This window comes from Bombina bombina, chromosome 3 (genome assembly GCF_027579735.1).
Source record: "Bombina bombina isolate aBomBom1 chromosome 3, aBomBom1.pri, whole genome shotgun sequence".
NCBI classification, from domain to species: domain Eukaryota; kingdom Metazoa; phylum Chordata; class Amphibia; order Anura; family Bombinatoridae; genus Bombina; species Bombina bombina.
The window spans coordinates 310863045-310883377 of NC_069501.1; the positions used below are offsets into that span (position 1 = coordinate 310863045).

At 41.2% G+C, this 20333-nt stretch overlaps 1 protein-coding gene across 1 annotated transcript in view; it reads left to right on the forward strand.

Annotated features, from left to right (window-relative positions):
* PDK3 (pyruvate dehydrogenase kinase 3) overlaps nucleotides 1-20333 on the forward strand; it is a 301385-nt gene that overhangs the window by 195325 nt on the left and 85727 nt on the right. Inside the window, exons 4-6 of the mRNA XM_053706421.1 lie at nucleotides 1430-1614; nucleotides 19678-19767; nucleotides 19880-19957. Coding sequence (XP_053562396.1) covers nucleotides 1430-1614; nucleotides 19678-19767; nucleotides 19880-19957 — 353 coding nt within the window. The remainder of the gene's footprint in view (nucleotides 1-1429; nucleotides 1615-19677; nucleotides 19768-19879; nucleotides 19958-20333) is intronic.

Sequence of the window (20333 nt, forward strand, 5' to 3'; positions counted from 1 at the left end):
CTAGTTCTCAAAAACAGAGGTTTCTCAGATTCTGTTATCTCTACTTTACTGCAAGCCAGAAAGCCTGTTAGGCAGAAACTTTATCATAAGATTTGGAAAGTTTACTTACTTTGGTGTTCTTCTAGAGGTTTCTCTTGGAAAACGTTTAGAATCCCTAGAATTATTCAGTTCCTTCAAGATGGGCTAGATAAGGGATTATTGGCTAGTTCTTTAAATTTCACTATTATAGGTTTTGTTTTACAAAAAACTGGTAAAATTACTTGATGTTAAAACTTTTGTCCAAGACTTTGTGAGAATTCACCCTATTATTAGACCCGATTCTCCCCCTTGGAGTTTGAATCTGGTTCTTTCTGTTCTGCAAGGTCCCCCCTTTGAACCTCTGCACTCCTTGAACCTAAAGTTATTGTCATGGAAGGTTCTATTTCTTTCTACCATTTTTTCTTTTCATGACTTATCTGCCCTGTCTTCTAATCTCCCCTTCTTAAATTTTTAATCAAGATAAAACAGTCCTCCAGACTAAATATGCTTTTCTATCGAAGGTAGTGTCTTTAGAAATATTAATCAGGAAATTGTTGTTCCTTCTTTGTGACCAAATCCTTCTAACCCTAAGTAACACATACATGACAATTTGGATGTAGTCAGAGCCTTAAAATTCTATTTTCAAGCTACTAAAGACTTTAGTCAGTCTTTTAGCTTGTTTGTCCACTTTTCAGGTCCCAGAAAGGGTCAAAAGACTACAGTGGTGACCTTGGCATCATGGCTAAAACAGACTATTTGTAAGACTTACCTGGTTGCACGAAAACTGCCTCCAAAAAGAGTAACTGCTCATTCTGCTAGATCTGTATTTACTACTTGTAAATAAAATGTTGCCTCCTTGGTACAGATTTGCAAGGCAGCAACTTGGTCTTCTCTTCATACCTGTTTTACATTTTTTCTTTTTTGATATTTATTCCTTTTTCTGAAGCTGCTTTTGGCAGGAAAGTCCTTGAGGCTGCAGTGTTCGGCAAATAGGAACTGTCATCATTGTGTCCCACCCATCCTTAACATGGACTTTCAGCTTCGGTATTGTATCCTACATGTTATGGACACCTATGGACTCTCCTCATCATATGAAAGAAAACATAATTTAAAATTACAGCTAAATCTCTTTCTTTCAGGATGAGGATAGTACATTGGACCCGCCCGCATTTTTACTAGATGGGCGATAGTTTTAATTTGCACCTCTTAACCCTGCTTTCTGTCTTTCCTTCATTTTCTATCCCTCTCCTTTGCTCAGCTATACGTAAACTGAGTGGGTAGAGGAGGTGGTAGGAATTAACGCTCTTATGAGGGTTCCCTGACTTCCTCCTGGTGGCAGGAAATAAATCCCACATGTTATGGACATCTTGGCAGTAAGTATAAATTCTGTTTTTCACTTCTTTTTTTACAGCTTTTTAAATGTCCTTATACAAGTGAGAAACAGACATAATGATGTGGTTCCAACTATGGCTCAAGGAGTGATAGAATACAAAGAGAAATATGGATTTGATCCATTTGTCAGCAGTAACATTCAGTACTTTCTGGACAGGTTCTATACAAACCGAATTTCCTTCCGTATGCTCATCAATCAACACAGTAAGTCTTCCTTGTGTACCTATAGCACATTGTCCTGCCCACACTGAGCACTCAGTTGTAAAACATTTATTTTAACTTATAATAAAAATGTCTAAATGTATAAATACTTTCAAAGACTGAGATGAAATTATTCAACAATTTACATAACTTAATAAAAATAGATATGTTCAAACAGCATGGTATGTGTTTGTTATTCAGAGATATTTGACCCTAGGCTGTTTTATTGAAGGACATTACCATTTTAAAATCCCTTTAGCTTTTTGATAAAAATAACTTTACAAATGAAATTCCAGCCACAATTTAAAAACACACGATTTTCTAAATATAATCTTGTTTTGCAGTACACTTATGTTAGCAATAATGCTTCTAGTAAAATATGTCTGTTTCAGGAAGTTTTATTGTGCAAGGAACATATCTAGATATTCTGTGAGCACCAGCATTTTAAAAAGCATGTCAGCTCAGAGAGTGGATATTTGTATTGTGTTGGCAATGGCTCAGTTTATATGATACAATCCACATCTGGCTCTCTGAACAGACACACTAGTTAACATATTGGTGCTCACAGCATATCTAAATAATACTCCAAGACTAAAAAGAGGATACCAAGAGAACGAATAAAAAAAATTGATACAAAGGGAGATATTTATCAAAGCCTTAACTTTGTTGCATTCGCCGGCTCCAATTCGCTCGCCAAACATCGCGGCCGCGTATCTCAATACGCTCTCCTTATTAATAAAAAAAAAGCTGGCAAAAAGACGCGCACCAAGTATGGAACGATGAGCCTCGAACTGTTGTTAACTAGCCGTCATCGATCTCACGTCTATTCAGCTTTTTCCCAACTTTATTTATACCCTGTCACTAAACGCTGCCACTATACTAAAATGTTTAACCCCTATCCCGCCGCTACCCGACACTACCGCAACCTAAATAAAGTTATTAACCCCTATCCCGTCACTCCCAAACACCGCCTCAACCTAAATAAAATGTATTAACCCCTATTCCGCCCCTCCCCGACACCGCTGTCACTAAATAAACAAATTAACCCCTAAACATCTGGCCTCCCACATCTCCACCACTAACTAAACCTATTAACCCTTAAACTGTCAGCCCATCACATCACAAAAAAATAAATTAAGCTATTAACCCCTAAACCTAACAACCCCCTAACTTTAAATTAAAATTACAACATCCTGTCAGGGTGTCAGGAATCAGAATGAGACAAGAAGTGCAAAAATAATCACACCTTTATTAATAGCAAAAAATAATAATAAGTCCACAAGTCAAATAACAAGCCAGGAGTCAAAACCAGAGCTGGTAGTGAGACGGGCCAAGTCAGGAGCCAAATTGAGTAGTCAGACGAGCCGGAATCAGGAACAAGGAGAACAGCAGGAACAAGCCAGGGATCAGGAACCAGGAGGGATGTCAGACAGCCAGGTAAAACACAGGAACTGGAACTCTCACAAACAGGTCTGAGACAATGCAAGGGCAAAGCATACTGAACAGAGGCCCTTTAAATAATAAGTGATGACATCACAATTCTGAGACTGCAACCTGTCTCACATGGATGATGTACACCAGTCTGGCCATAAAAGGGCATGCAGGAAATGAGCAGCATCACACACAATGCACCAGAGTCAGCAAGAGAGGTGAGTAAAATGGCTGCCAGCAGCACATGGCAAACAAGGCAGGGAAAAAACCCTGACAGTACCCTCCCCTCAATGACCCCTCCCCGCGGGAGGACAAAAGGCTTATTGGGGAAATGGGCATGGAAGGCACGGAGGAGGGTGGGAGCACGAACATCAGAGGAGGGAACCAATAAACACTCCTCGGGACCGTAACCCCTCCAGTGAAACAAATACTGTACGCGGCCCCTGGACATAAGAGAGTAAATAATGCTGCTGACCTCATATTCTTCATGGTTGTCAACAAAGATAGGATGGGGACGAGGCAACACAGTGGTAAACCGATTACAAACCAATGGTTTCAAGAGGGAGACATGAAAAACATTGGAGATGCGCAATGCAGGAGGAAGGTCAAGAGCGTAGGCCACAGGATTGACCCGTCGGAGTATTCGAAAAGGACCAACATAATGGGGAGCCAGTTTATTGCAAGGCACATGAAGGTTCAAGTTGCGGGAGGACAGCCAAACACTGTCACCAACCTGGTAGGAAGGCGCGGGCAGACGCCTACGATCAGCCTGGAACTTTTGGCGCTGCATAGAACGATGAAAGCAATCCTGAATCTGCACCCATGTGGAACGGAGTTGCCGGAGATGCTCTTCCAAAGCCTGAATACCCTGAGACATGAATGAATCGGGCAACAAGGATGGTTGAAACCCATAATTCACCATGAACGTGGATAACTTGGAGGAAGCATTAATAGCACTATTACGAGCAAACTCTGCCCAAGGTAACTGTTCAGACTAATTATTGTAGTGATCTGAGACAAAGCAACGGAGGAACTGTTCCAAAGCTTGATTAGACCGTTCCGCAGCCCCATTGGATTGAGGGTCATATGCCGAGGAGAAGGAAAGCTGGATCCCAATTTGAGCACAAATGGAACTCCAAAATCTGGAGACAAACTGGCTATCCCGGTCCGACACTATCTCCTTGGGTAACCCATGTAAACGGAAGACCTCCCAGGCAAAAATTGAAGCAAGCTCCTGAGCGGTAGGCAGCTTCTTCAAGGGAATGCAATGTGACATTTTAGAAAAAGGGTCAACCACCGTAAGGATAACCGTATTGCCATTGGAAACAGGTAGCTTGACAATGAAGTCCATGGAAAGATGTGTCCAAGGATGCTCACCATTAGCAATAGGTTGAAGAAGACCCACAGGAAGACGTCAAGGAGTCTTATTCTGTGCACAAACTGAGCAGGGGGAAACATACGCAACAACATCAGAACGAAGACCTGGCCATCAGAATTGTCGAGTGACAGACCAAATCATTTGTTTCTTGCCTGGGTAACCTGCGGCTTTAGGTTAGTGGTAAGTTTGCAAAAGTTTAGTACGAAGATTCTCAGGAACAAAACACTTACCACTAGGTTTCTCAGGAGGTGCAATGGTTTGTGCAGCCAGGATCTCCTCCCCAAAGGGAAAAGTCAAATTAGTACGTATGGTAGCCAAAATATGGTCAGGAGGTATAACTGGAGTAGGTACAGACTCCTCCTTGGACAGAGGCGAAAATTGTCGAGAGAGGGCAACAGCCCTAACATTCTTAATACCAGGCAGGTAGGAGACCACATTGTTAAACCAAGACAAAAATAACGCCCATCTGGCCTGTTGGGGCGACAAACCTTTTGCTTCAGATAGATAAGTTAAATTCTTGTGGTCAGTAAGAATGAGCACTGGTACGCTAGTACCCTCGAGAAAATGCCTCCATTCCTTGAGTGCCAAAATTATGGCCAGTAATTCCCTGTCGGCAATTTCATAATTGCACTCCGCTGGAGACAATTTCTTTGAGAAGAAACCGCATGGATGCAAGGAACCTTCAGGCATAGGACGTTGAGACAAGAGGGCACCTACTCCAGTCTCAGATGCATCAACCTCAAGAACGAAAGGCAGGGCAGGCTTAGGATGAGCCAGAACTGGAGCAGCAGCAAAGGCAGTCTTAAGACTATCAAAGGCCTTAATGGCAGTAGGTGACCAATGGAGTGGATTATTCTCTTTACGGGTCATGTCTGTGATAGGTTTGACCAAGGAAGAAAAGTTTTTTATAAACTTTCTATAGTAATTGGCGAACACCAAAAAACATTGAATAGACCGAAGACCAACTGGGCGAGGCCACTGCAGAATTGCAGACAACTTGTCAGGATCCATGGAGAACCCTGCAACTGAGATAACATAACCTAGGAAGGTTACTTGAGTCTGATGGAACTCACATTTCTCAAGTTTACAAAACAGGCTGTTCTCATGTAGTCTCTGAAGAACCCGTGTAACATCGGAACGATGAGCCTCAAGCGTGGGTGAGTGTATGAGGATATCGTCTAAATACACCACAACACACTGTTGCAACATATCTCGTAGGACATCATTAATAAATTCCTGGAAAACAGCAGGAGCATTACATAGGCCAAAGGGCATTACAAGATACTCATAATGCCCGCTCCTGGTGTTAAATGCTGTTTTTCATTCGTGGCCCTCCTTGATCCTAACAAGATTGTACGCTCCTCTCAAATTAAGTTAAGAAACAGACCATAGCTCCCTTGAGGCGGTCAAAGAGTTTCGTAATGAGTGGAATAGGGTAAGCATTCTTAATGGTAAGGCGATTAAGACCCCTATAATCGATGCATGGTCTTAACTTGCCACCCTTTTTCTTCACAAAGAAGAAGCCAGCCCCTGCAGGAGAGCAGGATTTGCGGATTATCCCCCGTGACAGGGCATCGGCAACAAACTCCTCCATCGCACAATTCTCTGCAACAGACAGATGGTAAACCCGGCCCCGAGGAGGAATGGCTCCAGGTTGCAGGTCTATGGCACAATCGTAAGACCAGTGAGGAGGCAACATACCGGCACGCACCTTGTCAAAAACGTCTAGGAACTCTTGGTACTCCTCTGGCAATTAAGATACCGAAGAAGTGCACAAGACTTTAACTGGTTTCCGAAGACATGTGGAAATACACGACAAAATTTCGAACCTGCACCAGTCGAGACTGGGATTGTGCGTTTGGAGCCAGGGATAACCCAGAACAACTGGAAAATGTGAAGAATTTACCACCTGGAACTGGAGGGTTTCAAAATGGAGAGCCCCAACAGCCATGGATAACGGAGTGGTCTCGTAAGTAACGAGTGCGGGCTGAAGGGGCCTGCCATCAATGGCCTCAATAGCAAGTGGAACAGACTGAGGCAAAACAGGAATGGAGTGCTTTGATACAAAAGCACTGTCAATGAAATAGCCCGCAGCACCAACAAGTGCCTGGGTGACTATGGAGGAGTCCATCCAGGAAAGGACAACCGTGACCAAAGGTTTCTCCTTTAGCGGTTCCGGGGACGAGTATAAACCATCCAAGGTCTGCCCCCGACAGGACCTTAGGTGTGAGCATCTTTCCGGTCGTGTATGCCAAGGCTTCAAAAGGGGGCCCTGTAACCCACAATAGCGGCAGAGCCCCAACCTCCTCCTAAAGGCACTCTCCTTCGCGGAGAGACACCTGAATCCCAACTGCATTGGCTCTGCAATACCTGGTGACTCGGGACCAGGAGGCATGGGAGGAGAGGGAGGCATGAGTGGGAACAAACAAGTAGGAGACAACAGAACAGGAGGCTTCCGCAAGCGCTCCTTGAAAGAGGGCCTCTCTATGAGTTTGATGTCAATTAGGATCAAAAAAGACACCAAAGCCTCGAGATCCTCTGGTAAATCTCTGGCAGCAACTTCGTCTTTAATCGCATCAGAGAGCCCATGAAAGAAGGCGGCAAAGAGGGCTTCATTGTTCCAACTCACCTCTGCGGCAAGCGTACGGAACTCAATGGCATACTGAGCAACAGATCTCGTACCTTGCTGAATGGACATGAGTCATTTAGCAGCAGAGGAGGAGCGAGCCGGAACATTAAATACCCTTCGAAAGGAGGCCACAAATTCAGGGTAATTTGAAATCACAGGTTTATTAGTCTCCCACAAGGGATTAGCCCAGGCAAGAGCTGTGTCAGAGAGTAACGAGATGAGAAATCCCACCTTAGCTCTGTCAGAGGGAAACGCCTGAGGTAACATCTCAAAGTAAATGTTCACCTGGTTCAAAAATCCTCTGCACTGAATAGGATCACCTCCATATCACTGAGGTAGAGGTGCAGAACCGGACATGCTCCTGGTATGACTAGGTGCAGCAGCGGAAACAGGAACAGCCATAACTTGCGGAACACTTTGGTCCAAATGTGCAGTGTAAGTCAGCAGGGTTTGCAGTGCTAGTGCAAATTGATCCAAGCGGTGATCCTGTTCATCCATCCTGGAAATGATGGTAGGTAAAGGTGGATTATTAGCACCATCAAGATTCATGTCCCTTGCATAATGTCAGGGTGCCAGGAATCAGACTGAGACCAGAAGTTTAAAAATAATCACACCTTTATTAATAGCAAAAAATAATAAAAAGTCCACAAGTCAAATAACAAGCCAGGAGTCAAAACCAGAGCTGGTAGTCAGACGAGCTGAGTCAGGAGCCAAAACGAGTAGTCAGACGAGCCGGAATCAGGAACAAGGAGAACAGCAGAGTCAGGAACAAGCCAGGGATCAGGAACCAGGAGGGACGTCAGACAGCCAGGTAAAACACAGCAACTGGAACTCTCACAAACAGGTCTGAAACAACGCAAGGGCAAAGCATACTGAACAGAGGCCCTTTAAATAATAAGTGATGACATTACAATTCTGAAACTGCAACCTGTCTCACATGGATGATGTACACCAGTCTGGCCATAAAAGGGCATGCAGGAAATGAGCAGCATCACACACAATGTACCAGAGTCAGCAAGAGAGGTGAGTAAAAGGGCTGCCAGCAGCACATGGCAGACAAAGCAGGTAAAAAACCCTGACACATCCCTATCTTAAAATAAATTTAAACTTACCTGTAGAATTAAAATAAACTAATTTTAAACTATTAATTAACCTACCCTAACTATTATACTACAATTAAATTAAACTACCAATTAAATAAACTAAATTACATATAAAAAACTTAAGCCTACTAAAATTATTTAAATATACTATTAAACATTATTACAAATTGCTAAATTACAGAAAAACAAACACATTTGGCTAGATTACGAGTTTAGCATTATGAGTAAAAAAGCAGCGTTAAGGCTCATAACGCTGCTTTTTTACTACCGCTGCTATTACGAGTCTTGTATGTACAGCTGTCCCGCACACTTTTTTTGCCGTACTGCAAATGAACTTACGCAATTTGCGTAAAGTCTTTATTTTAATGGGACTTCCATAGCTCCGATATTACAAGCTTTTTTTGTATGCCAAAAAGTAAGCGGTACAGCCTATCCCGCAAGATTCGTAATGCATTCTAAAGTCAGTAGTTATGAGTTTTACGTTACAAAGCTCTAGCATAAAACTCATAACTAAAGTGTTTAAAAGTACACTAACACCCATAAACTACCCATTAACCCCTAAACCGAGGCCCTCCCGCATCGCTGCCACTAAAATAAAATTATTTACCCCTAATCTGCCGCTCCGGACATCGCCGCCACTAAATAAAATTATTAACAACTATTCCGCCGCTCCCCGTCATCGTCGCCACTATAATAAACCTATTAACCCCTAAACCGCCGCCCTCCCGCATCGCAAACACTACTTAAATATTATTAACCCCTAATCTGCCGTCTGCCCACACCGCCACTATAATAAACCTATTAACCACTAAACCGCAAGCCCCCCACAACAAAATATACTAAAATAAATGATTAACCCCTAAACCTCTGACCTTCCACATCACTACAAAAATATATTAACCCCTAAACGTAACCCTAACATAACCCTAAGTTTAACCCTAACACCCCCTAACTTAAATATAATTAAAATAAAGCTAAATAAACCTTACAAGTATTACCTAAATAATTCCTATTTAAAACTAAATACATACCTGTAAAAAAAAACTAAGCAAGCTACAATATAACTAATAGTTATATTGTAGCTATCATACGGCCAGATTACGAGTTTTGCGTTATGAGGGGTGCGGTGTTAACTTGCACGTTATTGTCACCGCTCACTTACCTACAGCTCTGGTATTACAGGTTTTCAGAAACCCGGCTGTAAAAGGCAAGAAGTGAGCGTAGAGCAAAATTGTGCTCCATACCGCACTCCAATACCGGCGCTGCTTAAGTCAGCGGTGAGCTGGTTGTACGTGCTCATGCACGATTTCCCCATAGACATCAATGGAGAGAGCCAGCTGAGAAAAATTCTAACACCTGCAATAAAGCAGCGTAAAGCTCAGTAAAGTAGCCCCATTGATTCCTATGGGGAAACACATTTTATGTTTACACCTAACACCCTAACATGAACTCTGAGTCTAAACACCCCTAATCTTACACTTATTAACCCCTAATCTGCCGCCCCCGACATTGCTGCCACCTACATTATACTTATTAACCCCTAATCTGCCGCTCCGGACATCGCCTCCACCTACATTATACTTATTAACCCCTAATCTGCTGCCCCCAACATCGCCGACACCTACATTATATTTATTAACCCCTAATCTGCTGCCCACAACATCGCCGACACCTACATAATGTTATTAACCCCTAATCTGCCGCCCCCAACGTTGCCGCCGCTATAATATATTTATTAACCCCTAATTCTAAGTCTAACCCTAACACTCCCCTAACTTAAATATAATTGAAATAAATCTAAATACAAATTACTATCATTACCTAAATATTTCCTATTTAAAACAAAATACTTACCTATAAAATAAACCCTAAGCTAGCTACAATATAACTAATAGTTACATTGTAGCTAGCTTAGGGTTTATTTTTATTTTACAGGCAAGTTTGTATTTATTTTAACTAGGTAGAATAGTTACTAAATAATTCCTATTTAAAACTAAATACCTGTAAAATAAACCCTAAGCTAGCTACAATATAACTAATAGTTACATTGTATCTAGTTTAGGGTTTATTTTTATTTTACAGGCAAGTTAGTATTTATTTTAAACTAGGTACAATAGTTACTAAATAGTTATTAACTATTTAATAACTACCTAGCTAAAATAAATACAAATTTACCTGTAAAATAAAACCTAACCTGAGTTACACTAACACCTAACCTTACACTACAATTAAATAAATTAACTAAATTAAATACAATTAACTAAATTAAATTAAATTAGGTAAATTGCAAAAACAAACACTAAATTACAGAAAATAAAAAACAAATTACAAGATCTTTAAACTAATTACATCTAATCTAATAGCCCTATCAAAATAAAAAAGCCCACCCAAAATTAAAAAAAAACCTAGCCTAAACTAAACTACCAATAGCCCTTAAAAGGGCCTTTTGCGGGGCTTTTCCCCAAAGAAATCAGCTCTTTTACCTGTAAAAAAAAATACAAACAACCCCCGTAACAGTAAAACCCACCACCCACACAACCAACCCCCCAAATAAAAACCTAACTAAAAAAACCTAAGTTCCCCATTGCCCTGAAAAGGTCATTTGGATGAGCATTGCCCTTAAAAGGGCATTTAGCTCTATTGCGGCCCAAAGCCCTAACCTAAAAATAAAACCCACCCAATACACCCTTAAAAAATCCTAACACTAACCCCCGAAGATTCACTTACCGGGAGAAGTCTTCATCCAAGCGGCAAGATGTCCTCAACGAAGCCGGCAAAAGTGGTCCTCCAGACAGGCAGAAGTCTTCATACAGACGGCATCTTCTATCTTCATCCTTCTGACGCGGAGCGGCTCCATCTTCAAGACATCCGGCGCGGAGCATCCTCTTCAATCGATGTTTTCTTCTTGAATGAAGGTACCTTTAAGTGACGTCATCCAAGATGGCGTCCCTTAGATTCCGATTGACTGATCGGAATTAAGGTTGAAAAAATCCTATTGGCTGATGCAATCAGCCATTAGGATTGAACTTCAATCCTATTGGCTGATCCAATCAACCAATAGGATTGAGCTTGCATTCTATTGGCTGTTATTTAGATAGGTTTGGTTGGGTTTGGGTTTGGTTGGGTGGGTGGTGGGTTTTACTGTTGGGGGTGTTTATAATTTTTATTTCCAGGTAAAAAAGCTGATTTCTTTGGGGCAATGCTCCGCAAAAGGCCCTTTTAAGGGCTATTGGCAGTTTAGTGTAGGCTAGGGGTTTTATTATTTTGGGGGGGCTTTTTTATTTTGATAGGGCTTTTTTATTTTGTGTAATTTAGTGGGGGGGTTTGTAATTTAGATAATTGTATTTGATTAATGTATTTGATTTGATTGTAATGTTAGGTTTTATTGTAAGGGAGGTTAGGTTTTATTTTACAGGTAAGATTGTATTTATTTTAACTAGGTAGTTAGTAAATAGTTAATAACTGTTTACTAACTAGTCTACCTAGTTAAAATAAATGCAAACTTAACTGTGAAATAAAAATAAAACCTAAGATAGCTACAATATAACTATTAGTTATTTTGTAGCTAGCTTAGGTTTTTTATAGGTAAGTATGTATTAAGTTTTAAACAGGAATTATTTAGGTAATAATTGTAAGGTTAATTTAGATTTATTTTAATTATATTTAAGTTAGGGGGTGTTACGGTTAGGGTTAGACTTATGCTTAGGGTTAAGTTAGGGTTAGGTGTAGGGGTTAATATATTTATGTAGTGTTAGTGATGTGGGAGGCCAGAGGTTTAAGGGTTAATAACTTTAGTATAGTGCCAGCGACATTGGGGGCAGCAGATTAGGGGTTAATAAGTGTATTTAGGTGGCGGCAATGTTAGATGTGGCAGATTAGGGGTTAATAACTGTAATGTAGGTGGCGGCGATGTTAGGGGCAGCAGATTAGGGGTTAATAACTGAAATGTAGGTGGCTGCGATGTTAGGGGCAGCATTTTAGAGGTGTTTAGACATGGTTTTTATGTTACGGTGTTTAAACATAACTTTTTCTTTCCCCATAGACATCAATGGGGCTGCGTTACGGAGCTTTTGTTTCTGTGATCGAAGGTGTTAGGCATCTTTTTTGCCGGCTCTCACCATTGATGTCTATGGGGAAATCGTGCACAAGCATGTCAAAGCAGCGCTTGTATTTCGGTGCAGTATGGAGCTCAACGCCACCATATCGCCCGCACAAGCCTGCTTTTTACAAACTTGTAATAGCAGTGCTATAGGGAGGTGAATTAACACCACTTTTGTGGCAGTCGTTAATTTCCATATAGTGCAAAATACTCGTAATCTAGCTGATTGTTAAATGTAGCCTTACAAAACAGCTGCAAAATAGTGCTCCAGACATGTGAGCCCATCCACCAGCCTTTCAACAAAGGATACTAATAAAAAAAATAAAAACATTTTTTTTTTATAATAGAAGTAAATTGGAAACTTTTTTTTTTAATTGTCAGAAAACAAAGTGCAATATTTGAAAAAAAAAAAATAACTTAAATAGTATTTTTTGCAATATATGTGTATTACTTTTTTTTGCAGCTTAAGTTGTAAATTGAGAGTGAACTTGCCTGTGCCATCAATTCCTGTCATGAACTGTATGATACTATAGTACTGGTCCTTCTTCATACAGCTGAATATTCTTCTACACTCCCTTACCAGCTGTAGTACATATATTATAGGTATAGCGCCACCTATTCAACTACCAGGCACCACTGTCTGTGACAGTACTAGCTGTGCACAGTATGTTTTGTGCACCATAGAAGGCAGCAGTTCTCTGTTTTACTTTAGCATAATTGAGGCAACTTACTTTAGGCAGCTAAGACAACTTGTCAGGGAGCAGTGTAAGTAATGTAAGTGTCAGCTGCCCTCACTGCAGAGACTAGTTTGTTGTCAAGGTAACCCAGGCTGTGCAGGAATTGTAATATCTGATAATGTAGAGAGAAACCTGTTTGCTTCATTGCTGTGTGCAGCATACTCTGCACAGGTAGTACTATTGCAGCCAGTGGTGCATGGCCACCAAATAGGAGCAGATGGCTATATGCATGTAATACAGGTGCTTAGGGAGCGTAGGAAAAAAGTGTTCTGTGTGAGGAAGGAACAATCCCAATCCCAAAACAAACAGGATTAAATTAGAGACCGTTCTGGAGTAATTTGATGATCATGAAACTACTTTAGAAGTCATTTGCACATCATCATACATAATCAGGCTTGTAAATTCATCAGCTAAGGTTAAAGATTCTGAGTGATGTCTTCAGAATGATTAGCAGATTACCTTACTGATTACTTTACAAGCATAGCAAAAAGCTCTTGTTGGTGGAGTGGATGCATGGTGTTCATACAAACTTAGTTGTGTATGTGCCAGATATAGTAGCTACTCAGGAGATATACTTTGTGAGACCAGGAACATTCGTTTAACCCTTAAGAGCTGGTTTGGATTTATGTACAGACTGTTTGTTGTTTATTTGACCAAGAAATTGGTTATTATATTTATAAAGAGTCTTTATTATAAGTCTGACCAAGAAATTGCAGTTTCATATTTATGTATTACCTGAATAATTACAATGCTTTCTGCTTTTGTTGTTGTTTCTTTTGCATGATGTACCGAGTCCACGGATTCATCCTAACTTGTGGGATAGTGTCCTTCCTGACAGGAAGTAGCAAAGAGAGCACCACAGCAGAGCTGTTCATATAGCTCCCCCCTTAACTCCACCCCCAGTCATTCTCCTTTGCTGGCTCTAAGCAGGAAGAGTAAAGAGAAGAGGTGTTAAACTGTTAGTTTTATTTTATCTTCAATCACGTGTTTGTTATTTTTAAATGGTACCGGTGTTGTACTATTTACTCTCAGGCAGGACATAGATGAAGATTTCTGCCTGGAGGATGATGATCTTAGCATTTGTAACTAAGGTCCACTGCTGTTCCCACAGAAGCTGAGGAGTACAGGAAAACTTCAGTGTGAGGAACGGTTTCTTGCTATACAGCAATAAGGTATGTTCAGTCATTTTTTCTGCAGAGAATGTGTTAACTCAGAAATGCTGACAGTATCCCCATTAGGGGAAGGGTAAGCAGTAATCCTAGTGTTATCAGAGGTTTTTACTAGCTTGCATAAAGGGTTAATTTTTTGTGGGCACTCAGTTTGTTATGTGAATTTGGGACAAACGTTTTTGTGTCTGGGAGTAACGTTTTCTGTTTTATGGGACATTTGCTTGAGGGTTCTTTGGGGTTATTTATAACTCACATGGCTTTCAGGCAGGGTTTGTTAGTTTTGTGTAGGCCCCAGCAACATTGAGTGAGGTGGGCGTGGCCTACATTTACATGCAGCAAGCAACTTCTCCTGAGGTCCTGAGAGTCTTTTGAGGGACTAATTGAAGCTTTAAACCCCATATTATTGCTTCTTAAGGGCAGGTAGGGCCACAGCAGAGCTGTGGCAAGGTGCTAACAGGGGTTTTAACCGGTTTTAGACCTATTTCAATCCGGTTTTTTCATTTGGGGGTTTATTGCTTATTAACTTGTGGTGCAATCCTTCTAAAGCTTAGTAGGTACACTGTTAAAATTTCAGAACAATTGAAGCAATTTTAACCTGTTTTGCAGTTTGTGTATGCCTTTTTTTCTCTTAAAGGCACAGTACCGTTTTTGCAAATTGTGTTTTTTTCATTAAATAAAGTGTTTTCCAAGCTTGCTTGCTTTATTACTAGTCTGTTAAACATGTCTGACACTGAGGAAACTCATTGTTCAATTTGTTTAGAAGCCATTGTTAAACCCCCTCTTAGAATGTGTCCCACTTGTACTGATATGTCTATAAATTGCAAACAGCATATTTTGACTTATAAAAGTTTGGCATTAGATGATTCTCAGACAGAAGGAAATCAGGTTTTGCCATCTAGTTCTCCCCAAGTGTCACAACCAGTAACGCCCGCACAAGCGACGCCGAGTACTTCTAGTGCGTCTAATTCTTTCACCTTGCAAGATATGGCTTCAGTTATGAATACTACCCTCACAGAGGTTTTATCTAAACTGCCAGAGTTGCAAGGGAAGTGCAGTAGCTCTGGGTTAAGAACAAATGCTGAGCCTTCTGATGCTTTAGTTGCCGTATCCAATATTCCCTCACAATGTTCTGAGGTAGGGATGAGGGATTTGCTGTCTGAGGGAGAGATTTCTGATTCAGGAAAGATGTTCTCTCAGACAGATTCAGATATGACGGCATTTAAATTTAAGCTAGAGCACCTCCGCTTATTGCTCAGGGAGGTTTTAGATACTCTGGATGATTGTGACCCTATTGTAGTTCCAGAGAAATTGTGTAAAATGGACAAATATTTAGAGGTTCCTGTTTACACTGATGTGTTTCCGGTCCCTAAGAGGATTTCGGACATTGTTACTAAGGAGTGGGATAAACCAGGTATTCCGTTCTCTCCCCCTCCTGTTTTTAAGAAAATGTTTCCCATTTCTGACACCATAAAGGACTCATGGCAGACGGTCCCTAAGGTGGAGGGAGCTATTTCTAGATCATTTCAGACATTACTGGAGGGAAGGGTCATACCCTCCCTCAGGATAAGTCAAATAAGACAAGGACCAAACAAAATCATTTTCGTTCCTTTCGAAACTTCAAGAGTGGTCCCTCTACCTCTTCCCCTGCTGCAAGGCAAGAGGGGAACTTTGCTCAATCCAAGCCAACTTGGAGACCTAATCAGGCTTAGAACAAGGGTAAACAGGCCATAAAGCCTGCTGCTGCCACTAAGTCAGCATGAAGGGGTAGCCCCCAATCCGGGACTGGATCTAGTAGGGGGCAGACTCTCTCTCTTTGCTCAGGCCTGGGCAAGAGACGTTCAGGATTCCTGGGCAGTAGAAATTGTAACCCAGGGATACCTTCTAGATTTCAAGGATTCCCCTCCAAGGGGGAGGTTCCATCTTTCTCATTTGTCTGTAAACCCTGACAAAAAGAGAGGCGTTCTTACGCTGTGTAGAAGACCTTTTTACCATGGGAGTGATCTGCCCAGTTCCAAAAGCAGAACAGGGGCAGGGGTTCTACTCCAATCTGTTTATAGTTCCCAAAAAGGAGGGAACCTTCAGACCAATTCTGGATCTCAAGATCCTAAACCAATTCCTAAGAGTTCCATCTTTACAAGATGGAGACCATTCGGACTATCTTACCATTGATCCAGGAGGGTCAATATATGACCACCGTGGACTTAAAGGATACATATCTGCACATTCCTATCCACAAAGATCATCACCAGTTCCTCAGGTTGGCCTTTCTGGACAAGCATTGTCAGTTTGTGGCTCTTCCTTTCGGGTTGGCCATGGCGCCACGAATCTTCAGGAAGGTGCTAGGGTCCCTTCTGGCAGTTCTAAGGCCACGGGGCATAGCAGTGGCGTCTTATCTAGACGACATTCTAATTCAAGCGTCGTCCTTCCAACTAGCCAAGTCTCACACGGACTTAGTGTTGGCCTTTCTAAGGTCTCACGGGTGGAAAGTGAATGTAAAAAAGAGTTCTCTTTCCCCCCTCACAAGAGTTTCATTTCTAGGGACTCTGATAGACTCGGTGGACATGAAAATATTTCTGATAGAGGTCAGGAAATCAAAGATTTTGTCCACCTGCCGAGCTCTTCATTCCATTTCTCGGCCGTCAGTGGCTCAGTGTATGGAGGTAATCGGACTAATGGTAGCGGCAATGGACATAGTTCCGTTTGCTCGCTTGCATCTCAGACCACTGCAACTATGCATGCTCAATCAGTGGAATGGGGATTATGTGGATTTATCTCCTCAGATAAATCTGGATCAAGAGACCAGAGACTCTCTTCTTTGGTGGTTGTCACAGGATCATCTGTCCTAGGGAATGTGTTTCCGCAGGCCAGAATGGGTTATAGTGACGACAGACGCCAGTCTTCTGGGCTGGGGTGCAGTCTGGAATTCCCTGAAAGCTCAGGGTTTGTGGACTCGGGAGGAGGCTCTCCTACCGATAAATATTCTGGAATTAAGAGCGATATTCAATGCTCTCCAGGCATGGCCTAAGCTGGCTTCAGCCAGATTCATCAGGTTTCAGTCGGACAACATCACGACTGTGGCTTATATCAATCATCAGGGTGGAACAAAGAGTTCCTTAGTGATGATAGAGGTCTCAAGGATAATCCAATGGACAGAGGCTCACTCTTGCCATCTGTCAGCGATCTATATCCCAGGTGTAGAGAACTGGGAGGCAGATTTTCTAAGTCATCAGACTTTTCATCCGGGGAGTGGGAACTCCATCCGGAGGTGTTTGCTCAGCTGGTTCGGCTATGGGGCACACCAGAGTTGGATCTGATGGCGTCTTGTCAGAACGCCAAACTTCCTCGTTACGGCTCCAGGTCAAGGGATCCTCAGGCTGTACTGATAGATGCTCTAGCAGTACCCTGGTCGTTCAACCTGGCTTATGTGTTTCCACCTTTCCCTCTCCTTCCACGTCTGATTGCCAGAATCAAACAGGAGAGAGCATCTGTGATTTTGATAGCACCTGCGTGGCCACGCAGGATTTGGTATGCAGACCTGGTGGACATGTCATCCCTTCCACCATGGTCTCTGCCATTGAGACAGGAACTTCTGATTCAAGGTCCATTCAAGCATCCAAATCTAATTTCTCTGCAAATGACTGCTTGGAGATAGAACGCTTGATTCTATCAAAGCGGGGTTTCTCTGAGTCAGTCATAAATACCTTGATTCAGGCTCGAAAGCCTGTTACCAGGAAAATTTATCATAAGATATGACGTAAATATCTTTTTTGGTGCGAATCCAAAGGCTTCTCCTGGAGTAAAATCCGGATTCCTAGGATTTTGTCTTTTCTCCAAGAGGGATTGGAGAAAGGATTATCAGCTAGTTCCCTAACGGGACAGATATCTGCTCTGTCTATTTTGTTGCACAAGCGTCTGGCAGATGTTCCAGACGTTCAGGCTTTAGTTAGAATTAAGCCTGTGTTTAAACCTATTGCTCCGCCATGGAGTCTAAATTTAGTTCTTAGAGTTCTTCAGGGGGTTCCGTTTGAAACCATGCATTCCATAGATATTAAGCTTTATCTTGGAAAGTTTTGTTCCTAGTTGCTATCTCTTCAGCTCGAAGAGTTTCTGAACTATCTGCATTACAATGTGACTCTCCTTATGTTGTGTTCCATGCTGATAAGGTGGTTTTGCATACCAAGCCTGGGTTCCTACCTAAGGTTGTTACAAACAGGAATGTCAATCAAAAAATTGTTGTTCCTTCTCTGTGTCCTAATCCTTCTTGTAAGAAGGAACGTCTGTTGCACAACTTGGACGTGGTTCGTGCTTTGAAATTTTATTTGCAGGCAACCAAAGATTTTCGTCAAACATCTTTTTTGTTTGTTGTCTATTCTGGAAAGCGTAGGGGTCAAAAGGCTACGGCGACTTCTCTTTCCTTTTGGCTGAAAAGCATCATCCGTTTGGTTTATGAGACTGCTGGACAGCAGCCTCCTGAAGGATTACAGCTCATTCTACTAGAGCGGTAGCTTCCACATGGGCTTTTAAAAATGATGCTTCTGTTGAACAGATTTGTAAGGCTGCGACTTGGTCGTCGCTTCATGCCTTTTCAAAATTTTATAAATTTGATACTTTTGCTTCTTCGGAGGTTTTGCAAGCAGTGGTGCCTTCCGTTTAGGTTCCTGTCTTGTCCCTCCCTTCATCCGTGTCCTAAAGCTTTGGTATTGGTATCCCACAAGTTAGGATGAATCCGTGGACTCAGTACATCATGCAAAAGAAAACAAAATTTATGCTTACCTGATAAATTTCTTTCTTTTGCGATGTACCGAGTCCACGGCCCGCCCTGTCTATTCAAGACAGATAGTATTTTTTTATGTAAACTTCAGTCACCTCTGCACCTTTATAGTTTCTCCTTTTCTTCCTTGGCCTTCGGCCGAATGACTGGGGGGTGGAGTTAAGGGGGAAGCTATATGGACAGCTCTGCTGTGGTGCTCTCTTTGCTACTTCCTGTCAGGAAGGACAATATCCCACAAGTTAGGATGAATCCTTGGACTCGGTACATCGCAAAAGAAAGAAATTTATCAGGTAAACATAAATTTTGTTTTTTATGTTATTGGGGATGCCCAATCTGGGGATTGACTTTTAATCTAAGGTGAAGAATTTGGACTAATACTGAATTAATATTACATTTGAAAGTTGTTTAAAATGGTATGGTCTATCTGAATCATTAAAGTTTAATTTTGACTTTTCTGTACCTTTAAGCCTCCTTGTTCCCAGAAAATTGTCATGTGTGTTTTTTTATTTTGTTTCATTTTATTTGTTTATGGTGTTACCTATTTACAGTAGCCACAATAAATAAAGAAATGAATGATTAAATAAAATCTTGGTGTAGTCCAACTATTCTTTCTGCTGTGCAGCTGCAGAGAAAAACATATATTTTTATAAACCAAGGTGCATCTCTTTTGTTGCATTATTAGTCTTGTATTTTAATTTTGTTTTTTTAAATAGAGTGATTTATCACAGATACTTTGTTTTACATTTAAGCACTTCTCTTTGGGGGAGACAGAAATCCTGCGCATCCTAAACATATAGGTAGTATTGATCCTACCTGCAATGTACCAGAAGTTGTGAAAGGTAAGAGACGCATATCTTTTTTATCACATTATTTTGTACTATTAATAATACAATAGCCCAAGGGCACGTCATATTAAGAACAAACCACCATATCGATATATTTGTTTGACAGATGCGTATGAAACGGCTAAGATGCTGTGTGAACAATTCTATTTGGCTGCACCTGAGCTGAAAATAGAAGAATTCAATGGTAAAGTATTTGCTACATGCATAGGGGGTAGCTTATTAATTCATGTAATAAATCTCAGATATATTATATTATAAAATTTTCTGTTATTTATAAATGCCATCCGAAGTACAAATTAATTGCATAATTTAATATAATTTTATTTAATAATAATTTGTGCCCAAAAAATTGAAAATAAAAAAATAATAATATTGGCTTAAATTTTATCCAGGTGGTCAGTAAAATCAGCTGGGTGGTGTGCTCATTAAGGGCTAGATTACGAGTGGAGCGCTATTTAACAATCCCGCTTCATCGCTAGACTAAGCACGTCATGTTGCGCTTGTATTATGAGTTGAAAGTAAAAGTTGAACTTAGAATATTGCAATTGTGTTAACATATT